The 16,419-nt window shown below is 43.3% G+C and overlaps 1 protein-coding gene across 1 annotated transcript in view; it reads left to right on the forward strand.

Annotated features, from left to right (window-relative positions):
* si:ch73-242m19.1 (uncharacterized) overlaps positions 1-16,419 on the forward strand; it is a 139,937-nt gene that overhangs the window by 1,585 nt on the left and 121,933 nt on the right. The window contains exons 2-5 of the mRNA XM_067985017.1: positions 84-236; positions 3,160-3,261; positions 10,530-10,688; positions 13,999-14,117. Of these exons, the coding sequence (XP_067841118.1) occupies positions 84-236; positions 3,160-3,261; positions 10,530-10,688; positions 13,999-14,117 (533 nt within the window). The remainder of the gene's footprint in view (positions 1-83; positions 237-3,159; positions 3,262-10,529; positions 10,689-13,998; positions 14,118-16,419) is intronic.

Consider the following 16,419-nt stretch of genomic DNA (forward strand, 5'->3'; position numbering starts at 1 on the left):
TAATTTCAGTTTTTCATATAAATAAGCTCCATCCAAAATCAATTAGTTATTGTAAAAGGTGTGATCCCACATTAATATTTCAGGTTATTCGGAAATTCAGAAGCATTTTTAGCAAGGAGGAAACCATGAAGACCTTTCCAGTTTATGATGCTTTGGAGGCCGGAACAGAACGCTGGGGAATGAAAGGCCCAAACATGGCTCTGAAGAAAGAAGCAAATTGGATTCCATTCTTAAAGGTACAATAAACTGAATCTGTAGGGCATAGTAGTGTAATGGTTATGTTACTGGACTAATAATCCAGAAAACGTGAGGTTCAGAAAACCATGGCAGCTTGACAATTTGAATTCAGTTTGAATAACCTGGAAATAAAAAACTGGTATTAGTAGGAGTTGTCAACTGGTTCACTAACATCCTTTAGGGAAGGAAACCTGGCCTATATGTTGTTAATTGTATCTGTGATTTATATCAATTAATGGTAATTGTATTCAGGTGGTGGGTATCAATTGGGGACTCTCTTGTATCCTTTTATAGGAGGGTGTTTAATGTTGATCTCTGTGAATAAAGGCTTGGAAGCAGCTGAAGACCAGGCTCTAGTATTCTATCCTTCACCACCTGGCTATCCAAATTTAAAATATGTGACTGCAGTCCCATACCAATGTGATTGACTCTTAACTGCCTTCTGAAGTGGCCTAGCATCAAACTGCTATTTCAGGGCAACTAGAGATGGCCAGTAAATGCCAGCCTTGTCAGTGACGCCCACATCGCAAGAATGAATGAATGAATGAATGAATATATATATTTTTAAAAATCTAGTTATGACAATTGGGCAATCTAATTTACCTATCCAGAAAGTTCCTAATGTTCCCCCATTGTAGCATCAATTGTTTCTTAAATGATTCCAGGATTTTTACCCCCACTACTCAGCATGTTGATCATTCTTTATGTGGAGAAGAATTTCTTCATATCAGTCCTAAAATTACCTATCACTGGTTTGAATGTATCCCTTAGTTCTATTCCCAGAGTTTAATTTAAAATAATATTTCCACACCCTTAGCAATCTTGTACACTCATCCATTCCAAACTGCAAAGCCCCGGCATATCCTGTCTTTTCTTGTGGCTCTTTGGACTGTGTCCAACATTTCAATATCCTTCTTATTTGCTGGTGGCTAGAACTGGACACAGTACTCAAGGTGCGATCTGACTAGAGAATTATACAGTTAGATTATTACCTCCCCGGCTTATATTCTACTGTTTTGATGCATGCCTGCATTAAATTTCATTTGCCATTGTTCTGCCCACTTTATCTAACTCATTCTCTGTCAATTCCACTGCCAATCCTAGTTTGGTATATCCTGCAAATTTGAGCACTTTGCATTGAGTTTCTGAATCCAGGTCATTTATATAAATACATTAAAAACCTCTGTTATTACCACGAACATTACAAGGATGTTTAACTTAAAACGGTGATGAACGATAAACAATCTGTTTCTCTGCAAGCTTAATTTGTTACTTATTCTAGCTATCTATTCTGTGCTTCAAGTGTAGAGATGAGCAGAGGGTTGAAGTATCTTTGTCGGACAACAACTTGACCGATAAAAGATCATTTCAAGTGACAATGACATTTTTATTTTATTGTATTTTTTTATTATACTTCAGTAGCCAACCATCAGGTAAAATGTAAGCAAGTCAAGTACAATATTCATAATTATTGGACATTTTTCTTTAGAAAATGAAAGCAATCTTTTCTCATAATGTCTTGTGGCTTGCAATGACACAATGGAATGCCTTTAGTCTTCTACAAAATGCATTTCCAGTTAAAACTGCTGCTTACTGCTAGCCGTAGTCAGCAACATGTGCAGTATGTTTAAAAATTGGATGTATATACTGCATGCACTTCTTCACACTGCTCCACATTCTCCTTCACACTTGGTGCAGCGGAAGGGGGAAGGGTGCCTGACCCTCAGACACCTTCATGGCTGTTCTCAATGGTGCACTCATATGAAGGTTACTTCAAAAACTGGACAGTTTTACTCCTCTCTGCCGCCCCCTCCCAACCCCACTTTCAGTACCAGCGGTAACCTAAGTGAAAGATTGGTTTATTTACATATAGAAACATAGAAAATAGGCCCTTTGAGCCTGCTCCGCCATTCAAAATGATCATGGCTGATCGTCTATCTCAGTACCCTGTTCCTGCTTTTTCCCCATATCCCTTGATCCCTTTAGCATTAAGAAATATTTCTATCCCCTTCTTGAATACATGACTTGGCCTCCACTGCCTTCTGTGGTAGAGAATTCCACAGGTTCACCACCCTCTGAGTGAAGAAATTTCTCCTCTTCTCGGTTCTAAATGGCATACCCCGTATCCTGAGACTGTGACCCCTGGTACTGGACTCCCCAGCCATCAGGAACATCCTCCCTACGTCTAGTCTGTCTAGTCCTGTTAGAATTTTATATGTTTCGATGAGATCATTCTTCTAAACTCTAGTGAATTTCGGCCTAGTCGACCCAATCTCGCCTCATACATCAGTCCTGCCATCCCAGGAATCAGTCTGGTAAACCTTCGTTGCACTTCCTCCATGGCAAGGAGACCAAAACTGCACACAATACTCCAGATGTGGTCTCACCAAGGCCCTGTATAACTGCAGTAAGACATCCCTGCTCCTGTACTCAAATCCTCTTGCAATGAAGGCCATCATACCATTCGCCTTCCTAACTGCTTGCTGCACCTGAATGCTCGCTTTCAGCGACTGGTGTACAAGGACACCCAGGTCTCGTTGCGCCTCCCCTTTTCCCAATCTATCACCATTCAGATAATAATCTGCCTTTCTGTTTTTACAACCAAAGTGGATAACCTCACATTTATCCATGTTATACTACATCTGCCATGTTCTTGTCCACTCACCCAACTTGTCTAAATCACATTGGAGCCTCTTTGCATCCTCCTCACAGCTCACATTCCACCTCAGCTTTGTGTCGTCTGAAAACTTGGAAATGTTACATTTAGTTCCCTTATCCAAATCATTGATATATATTGTGAATTTCTGTGTATCACTGCATTGTTTGTAGGTCTTGTTTACTATGAGTCAGATTAACCAGAATCACTGCTGTTGTTTTGTACGCCTTGTTATCTGGATCATGCGGTTATGTTTTGTTGATTAGATCAAACCGAAACAAGACCCTTGGCAGCAAAAAATCATGACTAAACTGAAACAGCAGAAGTACATGGATGAAATCTTGAGATTGCAGTCGCAATTTTTCCAGGTAAACTTAGAATCATAGAATGAATCATAGAAAGGTTACAACTCGGAAGGAGACCATTCGTTCTGTCGAGTCCGTGCTGGATCTCTGCAGGAGCAATCCAGCTAGTCCCATTCCCCCGCCCTATCCCCTTAGCCCTGCAAATTTTTTCCCTTCAAGTACTTATCCAATTCCCTTTTGAAAGCCATGATTGAATCTGCCTCTGCCACCCCCTGAGGCAGTGCATTCCAGATCATAACCATTCACTGTGTAAAGAAGTTTTTTCTCATGTTGCCTTTGGATCTTTTGCCAATCTTCTTAAATCTATGTCCTCTGGTTCTTAACCCCTCTGCCAAAGGGAACAGTTTCTATCTACTCTGTTCTAGACCCTTCATGATTTTGAACACTTCTATCAAATCTCCTCTCAACCGTCTCTGCTCTAAGGAGAACAATCCCAGCTTCTCCAGTCTATCCACGTAACTGAAGTCCCTCATCCCTGGAACCATTCTAGTAAATCTCTTCTGCACCCTCACTAAGGCCTTCACATCCTTTCTAAAGTGCGGTGCCCAGAACGGGACACAATACTGGCCGAAGCAGTGTTTTATAAAGGTTCATCATAACTTCCTTGCTTTTGTACTCTATGCCTCTATTTATAAAGCCCAGGATCCCGTAGGCTTTCTTAACCGCTTTCTCAACCTGCCCTGCCACCTTCAACGATTTGTGCATATATACCCCCGATCTCTTGTTCCTTTTGGAATTACACCCTTTAGTTTGTATTGCCTCTCCTCGTTCTTCCTACCAAAATGTATCACTTCACACCTTTCTGCGTTGCATTTCATCTGCCTCGTGTCCGCCCATTCCTCCAGCCCGTCTGTGTCCTCTTGAAGTCTATCACTATCCTCCTTACTGTTCACTACCCTTCCAAGTTTTGTGTCATCTGCAAATTTTGAAATTGTGCCCTGTATACCTAAGTCCAAGTCATTAATATATATAAAAAAATAAGCAATGGTCCTAGTACCGACCTAGTACCTCCCTCCAGTCTGAAAAACAACCCGTTCACCACTACTCTCTGTTTCCAATTACTTAGACAAATACATATCCATGCTATCACGGCCTCCTTTATTCCATTGGCTTCAACTTTGATGACAAGCCTATTATGCGGCACTTTATCACATGCCTTTTGAAAGTCCATATAAACCATATCAACCGCATTGCCCTCATCGACCCTCTCTATTACCTCATCAAAAAACTCAATCAAGTTGGTTAAACATGATTTGTCTTTAACAAATCTGTGCTGGCTTTCTTTTGTCCAATTGACTGTTAATTTTGTCCCGGATTATTGTTTCTAAAAGTTTCCCCACTACCGAGGTTAAGCTGACTGGCCTGTAGTTGCTGGATTTATCCTTACACCCTTTTTTGAACAAGGGTGTAACATTTGCAATACTCCAGTCCTCTGGCACCACCCCCGTATCGAAGGATGATTGGAAGATTATGGCCAGTACCTCTGCAATTTCCACCCTTGCTTCCCTCAGCAACCTAGGATGCATCCCATCTGGACCAGGTGACTTATCTACTTTATGTACAGCTAGCCTTTCAAGTACCTCTTCTTCATCAAATTTTAGCCCATCCGGTATCTCAACTACCTCTTCTTGGTAAAGTCAGATGCAAAGTACTCATTTAGTACCTCAGCCATCTCCTCTGCCTCCATGTGTCGATCTCCTTTTTGGTCCCTAATTGGTCCTACCCCTCCTCTTACTACCCGTTTACTGTTTACACACCTATGGAAGACTTTTGGATTCCCTTTTATGTTGGCCGCCAGTCTATTCTCATACTTTCTCTTTGCCCCTCTTATTTCCCCTCTGAATTTTCTATATTCAGCCTGGTTCTCACTTGTATTGCCATCCTGACATCTGTCGTATGCCCCTTTTTTCTGCTTCATCTTACCCTGTACCTCTTTTGTCATCCAGGGAGCTCTGGTTTTAGTTGCCCTACCCATCTCCCTCGTGGGAACGTGCCTAGACTGTACCTGAACCATCTCCTCTTTAAAGGCCGCCCATTGTTCATTTACAGTTTTACCTGCCAATCTTTGATTCCAATTTACCCGGGCCAGATCCGTTCTCATCCCATTGAAATTGGCCATCCTCCAATTGAGTATTTTTACTTTAGAGTGGTCCTTGTCCTTTTCCATAGCTATTCTAAACCTTATGATACTATGATCGCTGTTCCTTAAATGTTCCCCTAATGACTCTTGCTCCACTTGACCCACCTCATTCCCCAGAGCCAGATCCAGCAATGCCTCCTTCCTCGTTGGGCCAGAAACATACTGATCAAGAAAGTTCTCCTCAACACACTTCAAAGATTCCTCCCCCTCTTTACCCCTTACACTGTTACTATCCCAGTCTATATATAGTTATGTTCCTATATTTAAATCTGAGATAGATAGCTTTTAGGCAACCAAAGGTATTAAGGGATATGGGCCAAAGGCTGGTATATGAAGTTAGATCACAGATCAGCCATGATCTTATCAAATGGCGGAGCAGGCACGAGGGGCTGAATGGCCTACTCCTGTTCCTATGTTCCTATATTAGCATAATTGAAGTCCTCCATTATCACTACTCTTAGCTCTTGCACATCTCTGTAATTTCCCTGCAAATTTACTCCTCTATATCCTTCCCACTAGTTGGTGGCCTGTAGACTACGCCCAGTAGTGTAATGGCACCTCTATTGTTTCTTAACTCTAACCAAACAGATTCTGTCCTTGATCCCTCCAGGACATGGTCTCTCTCCAGCACTGTAATATTCTCCTTAATCAATACTGCCACCCACCCCCTCCTTTCTTTTATTCACTATCTTTCCTGAACACCTTGTATCCAGGAATATTTAGTACCCAATCCTGCCCTTTTTTGAGCCAGGTCTCCGTTATCGGTACAACATCATATTCCCATGTGACTAATTGCGTGGTAAACCTATCTTGGACCTTCTTGTATTCTCTCTTAGTCTGATCCCACCTAATACCGTACCATTTCTTACTCTAGTGCTATCCATCTCTCCCAATCCTTTGTGCACCTTGTTTCTCCTTTCCAATGCTACATCCTGGTATGCAACTCCCTGCCAAATTAGTTTAAACCCTCCCCCACAGAACTAGCGAACCTCCCCGCAAGGACATTGGTCCCAGCTCTGTTCAGGTGCAACCCGTCTGGCCTGTACAGGTCCCACTTCTCCCAGAACTGGTCCCAATACCCCAGGAATCCAAAGCCCTCCCTCCTGCACCATCTGTCCAGCTATGCATTCATCTGCCGTATCCACCTATTTATATACTCACTAGCACGTGGGACCGGGAGTAATCTGGAGATTACTACCTTTGAGGTCCTGCTTATTAATCTCTTTCCTAACTCCCTAAGCTCTTCCTGCTTTCGATGCTTATCAAGGTGATGGATTACAACAGAAAGCTTGCGTTTATGTGGTACCTTTTTAAAGTAGAAAATGTCCCAGAAACTACCAGAACTCATTTTATGTAGAATCTGAAGTATTGGAGAGAGGAAACCATTGTCTCTTTTGCCACAGTTGTACTCAAACCTTATACAGGGCACCACCTTATGTCAAACTGAAATCAGTTCAAGTGAACTCGGGCTCGTGTGGAGCATAAACACTGGCGCAGACCATTTGGGCCGAATGGCCTGTTTCTGTGCTGTAAATGCTATGTAATTCTGTGTAACTCAATTTATGAATCTACATCACCTGATTCATATGTAGAGTCAGTGCCTGTCTAACACATTACCGCCCTCCTCCCTTACTGGGAATAGCTTTCATGCTGATGACGATTCAGACATATGCCAACAAGAGATGGATTCATGCCTCAATCACTCAGATTCCACCAGCTGCATCCAGCAACGCTGCCTTCTGTAATAAATACAGAAAATGCAGGAACGGCCAACGGGTTAGTCATCAATATTTTATTAATACAGCCCTCTGTGTCTGTCCTGTTCCATTTATGCTATCAATTGTAAATAAAAACACTTTGTACAAGCACATTTTCCTGTTCCTGGGCCAAGATGCATTGGATTATTTGGATGCAATGCAGAGCGGCGAATTGGGCTGGGAGGATTGCACATCAGTAACGGAACCTGCAGGATTTTGTACCCATTCATTTAAATGGATGGGAAATTAAGCAGGAGTGGATATGTAAGCTAGTGGATGGGATGCCAATTAAGCTTTATCTGCTTTGTCTTGCCTGGTGTCGAGCTTCTTGAGTGTTGTTGCAGCTACACCCATCCAGTCAAGAGGAGAGTATTTCATCACACTCCTGACATGTGCCTTGTAGGTGGTGGAGAGGCTTTGGGGTATCAGGAGGTGAGCCACTCGCCACAGAATACACAGCCTCTGACCTGCTCTAATAATCTCTGCATTTATGTGGCTGGTCCAGTTAAGTTCCTGGTCGATGGCGACCCCCAGGATGTTGATTATATAACAATGCCATTGAATATCAAGGAGAGGTGGTTAGGCTCCCTTTTGTTGGAGATGTTGATTGCCTGGCACTTGTGTGACAAAAATGTTACTTGCCACTTTTCAGCCCAAGCCTTGATGTTGTCCAGGTCTTGCTGCATGCGGGCACAGACTGCTTCATTATCTGAGGAATTGTGAATGGAGCTGGATGAAACAGATTAAATTACAACTTTAAATTCCCAAATTCCTGGTGCCTGGGAGTGAAAAAATTCTGTAATCTGAGTGGGCGGATGTTGATTTCCGCCTGTCAAATATTCCATTGGGAGTAAGGATGAACACATTATACGTCTGTCCACATTTGGGTGGTCATATTATGACGACATGGAAATGAGGGAAATACATCATATGGCAGATTTTGACCCAGCGACGATGAAGGAACAGCGATTTATATGTCCATGTTGGGATGGTGGCTGACTTGGAGGTGGTGGTGTCACCATGCATATATTGCCCTTGTCCTTCTGGATAGTGGAGATAGCGAGTTTTGGAGATGCTGCTGAAGAGGCCTTAGTGAGTTTCTGCAGTGCATCTTGTAGATCGTACACACTGAAGCTATAGTGGAGGAAGTGGATGTTGTCCAGATCTTGCGGCATGTGGACACGGACTGCTTCATTATCTGAGGAATTGTGAATGGAGCTGGACAAAGTGCAATCATCAGCAAACAGCTCCACTTCTGATCTTATGATGGAGGGAAGGTCATTGATGAATCAGCTGAAGATACCTGGGCATAGGACACTGCCCTGAGGAACTCCTGCAGCGATGTCCTGGGGCTGAGATGATTAGCCTCCAACAACCACTACCATCTTCCTTTGTGCTAGGTATGACTCCAGCCACTGGGGAGCTTTCCCCCTGATCCCCATTGACCAGTTTTATTAGGGCTTCTTGGTGCCACAATCGGTTGAATGCTGCCTTGATGTTGAGGGTATTTACTCTCGACTCAATTCGGGAATTCAGCTCTTTCGTCCATGTTTGGACCAAGGCTGCAATGAGGTCTGGAGCTGAGTGGTTCTGGCGCATCCCAAACAGCATCAATGAGCAGCTTATTGGTGAGTAAATGCCACTTGATAGCACGGTTGACGACACCTACCATCACTTTGCTGATGATTGGGAGTGGGCTGATGGGGTGGTAATTATTCAGATTGGATTTGTCCTGCTTTTTGTGGACAGGACATACCTGGGCTGTTTTCCACACTGTCGGGTAGATGCCAGTGTTGTAGCTGTACTGGAACAGTTTGTTTAGAGGCGCAGCCAGTTCTTGAGCACAAGTCTTCAGCACTACAGCTGGGATGTTGTCGGGACCCGTAGTCTTTGCTGCATCCAGTGCACTCAGCCATTTCTTGATGTCATGTGGAGTGAATCAAATTGGCTGAAGTCTGGCTTCTGTGATCGTAGGGATCTCAGGAGAAGGCGGAGATGGATCATCCACTCGAAACTTCTGGCTAAAGATGGTTGCGAACTCTTCAGCCTTGTCTTTTGCACTCACATGCTGGGCTCAGCCATTGTTGAGGATGGGGACGTTTATGGACCCTCCTCCACCTCCTCCTCTTCCTCCTCCTCTTAATTGTCCACCACCATTCATGATTGGATGTGACAGGACTACAGAGCTTTGACCTGATCCATTTGTTGTGGGATTGTTTAGCTTTATCTATAGCATGTTGCTTTTAATGATTAGCATGCATGGAGTCCTTTCCATAACATACCAGTGCCATTATATATCAAACAAAAATGCTTAATTTTATTACACAGTCATTTCTATTTTTCATTAATTTATGTAAAACAATTCCAGGTAATTGTTGCACTTGAATATACCTGTCAACTCATTGTCACTTACTCCATTGGGAGCTATAATACATCCATTGAGAAGTGTCTGGCAGTCAGAGATAAAAGTTGCCAGTTGCCTGTTGCCTTTGGTGCTGTGGATTCCACCCTACAGTATAAATGGGCAGATTCTCCACCGGCAACCAAGGCTATTTCAAAGTTGATTCTACTTAAATTAAGGCCAGATAGATGTTAGACTAAATGCTATTTTGTTGTTGTCGTCACACTGACACCTATGTGTCTCATGTTGCAGATTTCTTCTTTGCATTATGAAGTAGCTTCAATGTTGCAGAAATGCAGATTTTTTTTTGAATAACTTGGTTAATAGAATCATGTTATGCGAGAAGACGACTTATTTACATAGGTGCATAATGCACCACCATGTAAAATAGTGTTGTATGCAATGCAAATATAGATTGTACAGTATTTAAATATCACATCGTACAATCTGTACCATGCATTTGGAATAAGATTGAGCTCACAGTGCTGTTTCACTCCATTGGTGACATGCTCCACCTTCTGGCCCAAATGAGAACTGACAAAACGCACATTACAATTGATAGCAGATAATTACACCCAAATCTGGTGCAGGCACAACATTTCAGAAATCTTATGAGAAATTACTTGCTATGAGAAAAGAAACATGAGTAAGTCAGAAAATATGATTTTGATTATGAAAATTAGGCTAGAGTTATAGTGCACTCAGTGTGAACTCAAACCAGGGTCAGATGGTCTTCTGGGGAGCATCCCATGCCTCATGGATTTAGTGTGCTCCAGAGATATACTATTACATTTGTGTAGTCGTGCACCCCAAAACCACTTTGGATCAATGCGAAAGTGGCAGCACAACTGATCTCTAACCCATTATGGCACTTAGTTCCTTTCTTAATCTTTTATATTTTCAGTTTCATTAGAAAAATATTTCTTGGACAAACTGAGTGCCTGATATTTTATTTCTGTATACTTGAAACTAGGTTTCAGACCCAAACCAAGTGATGGATGCTCTTCGACAGCACGCTGTGGTAGCACACGAACCATGCGCTGTGCAACCATTGGCTGTAACTTCACATCATTCGGGTCAACACACGAGTCATATCTGGAACAGAATCTATGGAAATGCCAATCTCTATCAAGTGAGTGTGAAACCGGCCGATGTGATTTTATACACCTCTCCTGTGGTGTTGCACAGGGGAGAGTCGAGACCAAGTGTAGACTTCAGGTGAAGCAGGGATAGAGGGCGGGGGATAATTGGATGTAATTCAATCCCCACTTCATTGTCATACATCCTGTCCTCATTTTTATCGATCCGTTACAAATTCCTATGTCCACATTTATAATGGAAATTGCCTATATAAACCATCATACTGTAATTACTGTAATGAAGTGTCCTTACTGATGGTGGGGAAGGGGATGAGAAAGAGAGATGTAATTACAGCATGACAATCTTGCATGGACAGTTTCTTTATAAATGTGGACATCGGAATTCATAATGGAAAAGTTGCTACGAAATGCATACAGACGTAAGATTTTTAATATATATCAAAATATATAAACATCATTGGGACCAAAATTCTGCACAATCCGAACCCTCTGCTGCAGGATCCTACCAAGATTCGCTGGGTGGGGAGATCTTGTAATTAACGTGCCAAGCCGGGTGCCTACACCTGCCCCCAGAGGCCACAAACTGTGGCACAAGTTGCTGGCTCCTGGGGGAGAGCACCAGGCCTTCCCTCCCCCCCCCCACTAGAAATATATTTACGATGTCCCCTTGGTTCCCTTTTGCAAGGGAGGTCATTTTCAAAGAAAAGTTTGCTTTTTAAATTTTTAGGCGTTCAGGCCCCAATCTAGGCCTGGACACCACCCCTGCTCAGGTGGGGCGCACGTTTGCTAATCAGCTGGCTGGTGCGCCTGGTTTCATTTGGATTACCAGCTGCCAGTTATCTACCTGGCTACTGAGAGGCCAGGCACACATGGGCTACCAATGTTAGGAGACCCTGCCACCTTCTACGCTGGGTTGTGCTGGGGCTCTGCACCTTCCAAGGCCCCGTGGAATCCCCAATGTAAAGTTGGGATCCGGCTTATCAGGATTCCTGCCTAATTTGCAGCCCTTCTGGCACATTCCCGCTGGTGTGATAGTGGGAGTGCGCCAAGAATGCTGTGGATTTTTCACTCCCATTTGTCTTGCATTTTTAAATAGTGATTTTTTTTTCTTTTAAAATTCCCGAATGAAGGGCTTGACCAATGGTAAGTGCACTTCTCAATTTTGAGCTGAATCATACAGTTGAAGAAAATCCCAATTTCTAGTTGACCTCAACTGAAGGCTACAATTGACATCAGTGCCCCGTGCTAAAGTAGAAAATATCAGCCATGGTATCTGCCCCTGATCCCTATCCAGCGACTCCCCTTCTGGAAAGTTTACATGCGTGGATGTTGAATGAAGGCTCAGGCTCAGTCGAAATGCTCTGAGTGGTTGAATAGGCTGCTGACACCCACATGTGAAGAATCGTCACTGGGATGAGGTGCCGGAGGGTGATCACCGCCCCCAACTCCCCAACCCCTGTGAAAACTTCACCTTGGCATGACTCATTAGGGATGAATTTCCACAGGGGTTCTCCTATTCATCTGCCATAACTTCAGAGGAACAGTCCCAAAAATGCAGCGTAAATGGATGTTTGGAAAATCATGAGCTCCACAGGCCTGACTTCCCATGTAGGCAAGGTTCCATGTCGGGATTAAACGGCAGATAATTCACCCTTGTATTTGAGTGTTAAGTTGCCGCTCTGAGGAGAGGAGGAGAGAAGATTAGAAAAAACATTCCCAAACAAATGAGAAGAAATTTCCATTGAAATTTGTTATAAAGAAGTGTATTTATTGCACAGCATATCAATCATATTTTATCTGAGGGACAATACAATCTTACTTGAGTTATTTCTTGTTCTGACTACTTCCCGGTCCTGATGGCCGAAATGTTAATCACATGATGACCTGGTAGATTTGTATTCTACTTGCACAGCGCTCTCTGAACCAAAAAAAAAGCTCTATATTTAGCCAAAAGCTGGTCCTTGATCTGTGGTGTAGGCACCAAAGTGAACTGGGCACAAGCAGAACAAAAGAATCTGTTATGACTGGGATTCAACAATGGAGCATATAAAGTTATCCTTTTTTCCTCCTTATTCTAAAAGACTCTGAGATGCCTTTCTTCAGGTGAGGAGTGCCATATAAACGGTTGCTACTGTCTTGGCAGTTCATTCTGGGGTGACCTGCACATGAATGGTGGCATGTTTTTAAAAAAAAAATTACACAATCCGTGTGACACTGCTGAATTAAAAAAAAATATAATATATATATATTTAATTCTCATGTAACCGGAGCCAAACTGGAATGTTCTGGACTCTAGTACCAGAAGTCAGTATAACTGAAGTACCATTGGTAAAGCACTCAACTCAGAATCATGACTTCCAATCCTGCTCTAGTTATTCTGGACAAGCTTCAATGGTTGTTAGAAGGGTTTCAAGATGGAGCGTTCACTGGAAACTTTACAAAGGCAACATATCCTGGATGTACCTTCCGCTTCCTGTCAGGCAGCGAGATTGACATTGGCAAAGAAGACGAATGTGATCCAGACTCTGCAGCCTTCACTGCTAAAGAGGAGAAGCAGCGAGAAGAGGAATAACTGACGTAACCCAGCCTCTCAGTCCCTATATTTGGGGTGTCTAATTTTCCTGCCCAGTTACTGCCAATACGCAAAAAATTGCAGTGAACGTAGTTCGAGCAGTTTCTGTTACTCAATATTTATAATTGTGCGTTTAGTCAATTATTAGGGGGCAGATCACAGTAACTTTTAATATCTGCCCTTCTCTGATACATCGCACCTATCAAACCACGAGCCACAGTTTAATTAGATGAGGGGGACAGTGAAGTTCGCAGCTTTACTCAGAAAAATGGATAAAACAAATCCGCCACCAATGATACAATTTCTCCCCCCCCCCAATTGATTTATATTTTATTTACTTTTTCTAACACAGTAAAGCAATACATAGAATTACATAGAATTCATAGCACAGAAACAGGCCATTTGGCCCAACTGGTCTATGCCGGTATTTATGCTCCACACGAGCCTGCTACCATCTTACTTCATCTAACCCTATCAACATATCCTAACTATTCCTTTCTCCCTCATGTGGTTATCTAGCTTCCTGTTAAATGCATCTATACTATAAATATGCTATTTAATAATAATAGACTTTTCAGCAGGCACCCACTAAATATTCTGTTAGCCTTGCAGTGTCCATCAGTGACTGCATGCGGATGATGTAACGATTTGTGTAAGGCCGGTGTTCAACTTACTGTTGACTGAAGATGCTGAAAGCCATTCATAGAAAGATTGAAGTGGAAGGAATTGGATGCTTGGTGTTTATTTACTCGTATTGTGCTACTCACCAGGAGCCAAGACGTAATGAGAGTGGTTCGCCTGTAGAGATCAACGAGTGGGAGGTGGATAATGTTAATCTAAACAAACGCACTGCCAGTGCATTTTCTTCAAAAAAGAACAGAGATCAAGGGTAAGAAATATTCCCAGCACTAATTGTTTTATTTTCTATAATTATTTGTGAGCACGTTAATATTGAAATCTGTGTATTGGAAAGGGTTGGGGGTGAAAGTACCTTTTTAAGACATTTTCTCCTGTGCTTCTTCTTTTGAATCTCCCTGTGTCACACAGCCATCTCCAGCAGAGGCCTCGTGTTGGCTTTTGTTGATGATGCCCGGCAACTGCCAGTATTTCAACTGTGGCCAAACCAATTTCTTGGTTCAAATTCAACATCACTTCTTTTCTTTTATATTCAGTGCTCTTTTGAATAAAACCCAAAATCCCATTTGCCTTTTTATGCACTTTTCTACCTGTACTCTTAAGTGTAGAGATCTGTGTATCTGTACCCCTAAACTCTAGTGTTCACGTGTTCATACCACCTTCTACTATCAACCTACCATTATGTGAACCAAAAGGATTTTCACTCCCTTAATGTCCAATTAGTGTTCAGGTTATGGATTTCTACATGTCGATGCCCAATATGCAGGGAGCTGCCATAATTCTTTCATTCCTTAGCAGTCTAGTACCCCAATGCTCTTTTAGAATTGAAGGTTAGGCGCTGGCTGGCTTCTTGGAGACTAAAGATATCCAGTACTACTGTGGCTGCTCACACCATTGAGGAGGACTACCAACGCAGCGAGTAAGACTACAACGAGGCTGACATCTGCAATCGAATTAAAACCAAACGGTTTAAACCATAGACATGCTGAAGGGAAGATTCAGGTACCTAGATAGGCCCATGGGTTCATTCCCTTATGCTTCCAGTACTGTTTTGCAAATTGTAGTGGCCTGCTGTGTGCTCCTCAATTTTTGCATTACAGGAAGGCCTGGGGATTGAAATTCTAGAGGAAGATGGTCAGAAGCTGAATCTCCTGAGACCGAGGGGCATGAACGTGAAAAGGATATGGCAGGGTCATAGACAACAGCAGGAAAAGAGATGTGAGATGCACTTATCTGGAGCATTCTCAGTGAGTGCCATTTGAGTGCCATTATTCAAGCACAACCTGCTCTTTACAAATCTAGATTAGACCATGCTCCTGTGAGTGTTCACTAATTTCACCCTTCTGATGAGACATTGGGGTATAAATTTGTCCTCTGGTGGTAGTGCAAAATTGGCTGCTGATTTGCTGTCGCCTGTTTTGCACGAGAACCCAAGACAGATTTATACCCCGTTAAACCAAGGCCTCACCTGCCCATTTAGGTGGACATAAAAGATCACATGGAACTATTAGAAGAAGAGTGTGGAGCCCCTCTGTGTCCTGGCCAACACTTTTTTATTAGTTCATGGGATGTGGGCGTCGCTGGCGAGGCCAGCATTTATTGCCGATCCCTAATTGCCCTTGAGAAGGTGATGGTGAGCTGCCTTCTTGAACCGCTGCAGTCCGTGTGGTGAAGGTTCTCCCACAGTGCTGTTAGGTAGGGAGTTCCAGGATTTTGACCCAGCGACGATGAAGGAACGGCGATATATTTCCAAGTCGGGATGGTGTGTGACTTGGAGGGGAACGTGCAGGTGGTATTGTTCCCATGCGCCTGCTGCTCTCGTCCTTCTAGGTGGTAGAGGTCGCGGGTTTGGGAGGTGCTGTCGAAGAAGCCTTGGCGAGTTGCTGCATTGCATCCTGTGGATGGTAGACACTGTAGCCACTGTGCACCGGTGGTGAAGGGAGTGAATGTTTAGGGTGGTGGATGGGGTGCCAATCAAGCGGGCTGCTTTGTCCTGGATGGTGTCGAGCTTCTTGAGTGTTGTTGGAGCTGCACTCATCCAGGCAAGTGGAGAGTATTCCATCACACTCCTGACTTGTGCCTTGTAAATGGAGGAAAGGCTTTGGAGAGTCAGGAGGTGAGTCAGTCGCCACAGAATACCCAGCCTCTGACCTGCTCTTGTAGCCACAGTATTTATATGGCTGGTCCAGTTAAGTTTCTGGTCAATGGTGACCCCAGGATGTTGATGGTGGGGGACTCGGCGATGGTAATGCCGTTGAATGTCAAGGGGAGGTGGTTAGACTCTCTCTTGTTGGAGATGGTCATTGCCTGGCACTTGTCTGGCGCAAATGTTACTTGCCACTTATCAGCCCAAGCCTGGATGTTGTCCAGGTCTTGCTGCATGCGGGCTCGGACTGCTTCATTATTTGAGGGGTTGCGAATGGAACTGACCACTGTGCAATCATCAGCGAACATCCCCATTTCAGACCTTATGATGGAGGGAAGGTCATTGATGAAGCAGCTGAAGATGGTTGGGCCTAGGACACTGCCCTGAGGAACTCCTGCAGCAATGTCCT

This window comes from Heptranchias perlo, chromosome 5 (assembly GCF_035084215.1).
Source record: "Heptranchias perlo isolate sHepPer1 chromosome 5, sHepPer1.hap1, whole genome shotgun sequence".
Classification (NCBI taxonomy): Eukaryota; Metazoa; Chordata; class Chondrichthyes; order Hexanchiformes; family Hexanchidae; genus Heptranchias; species Heptranchias perlo.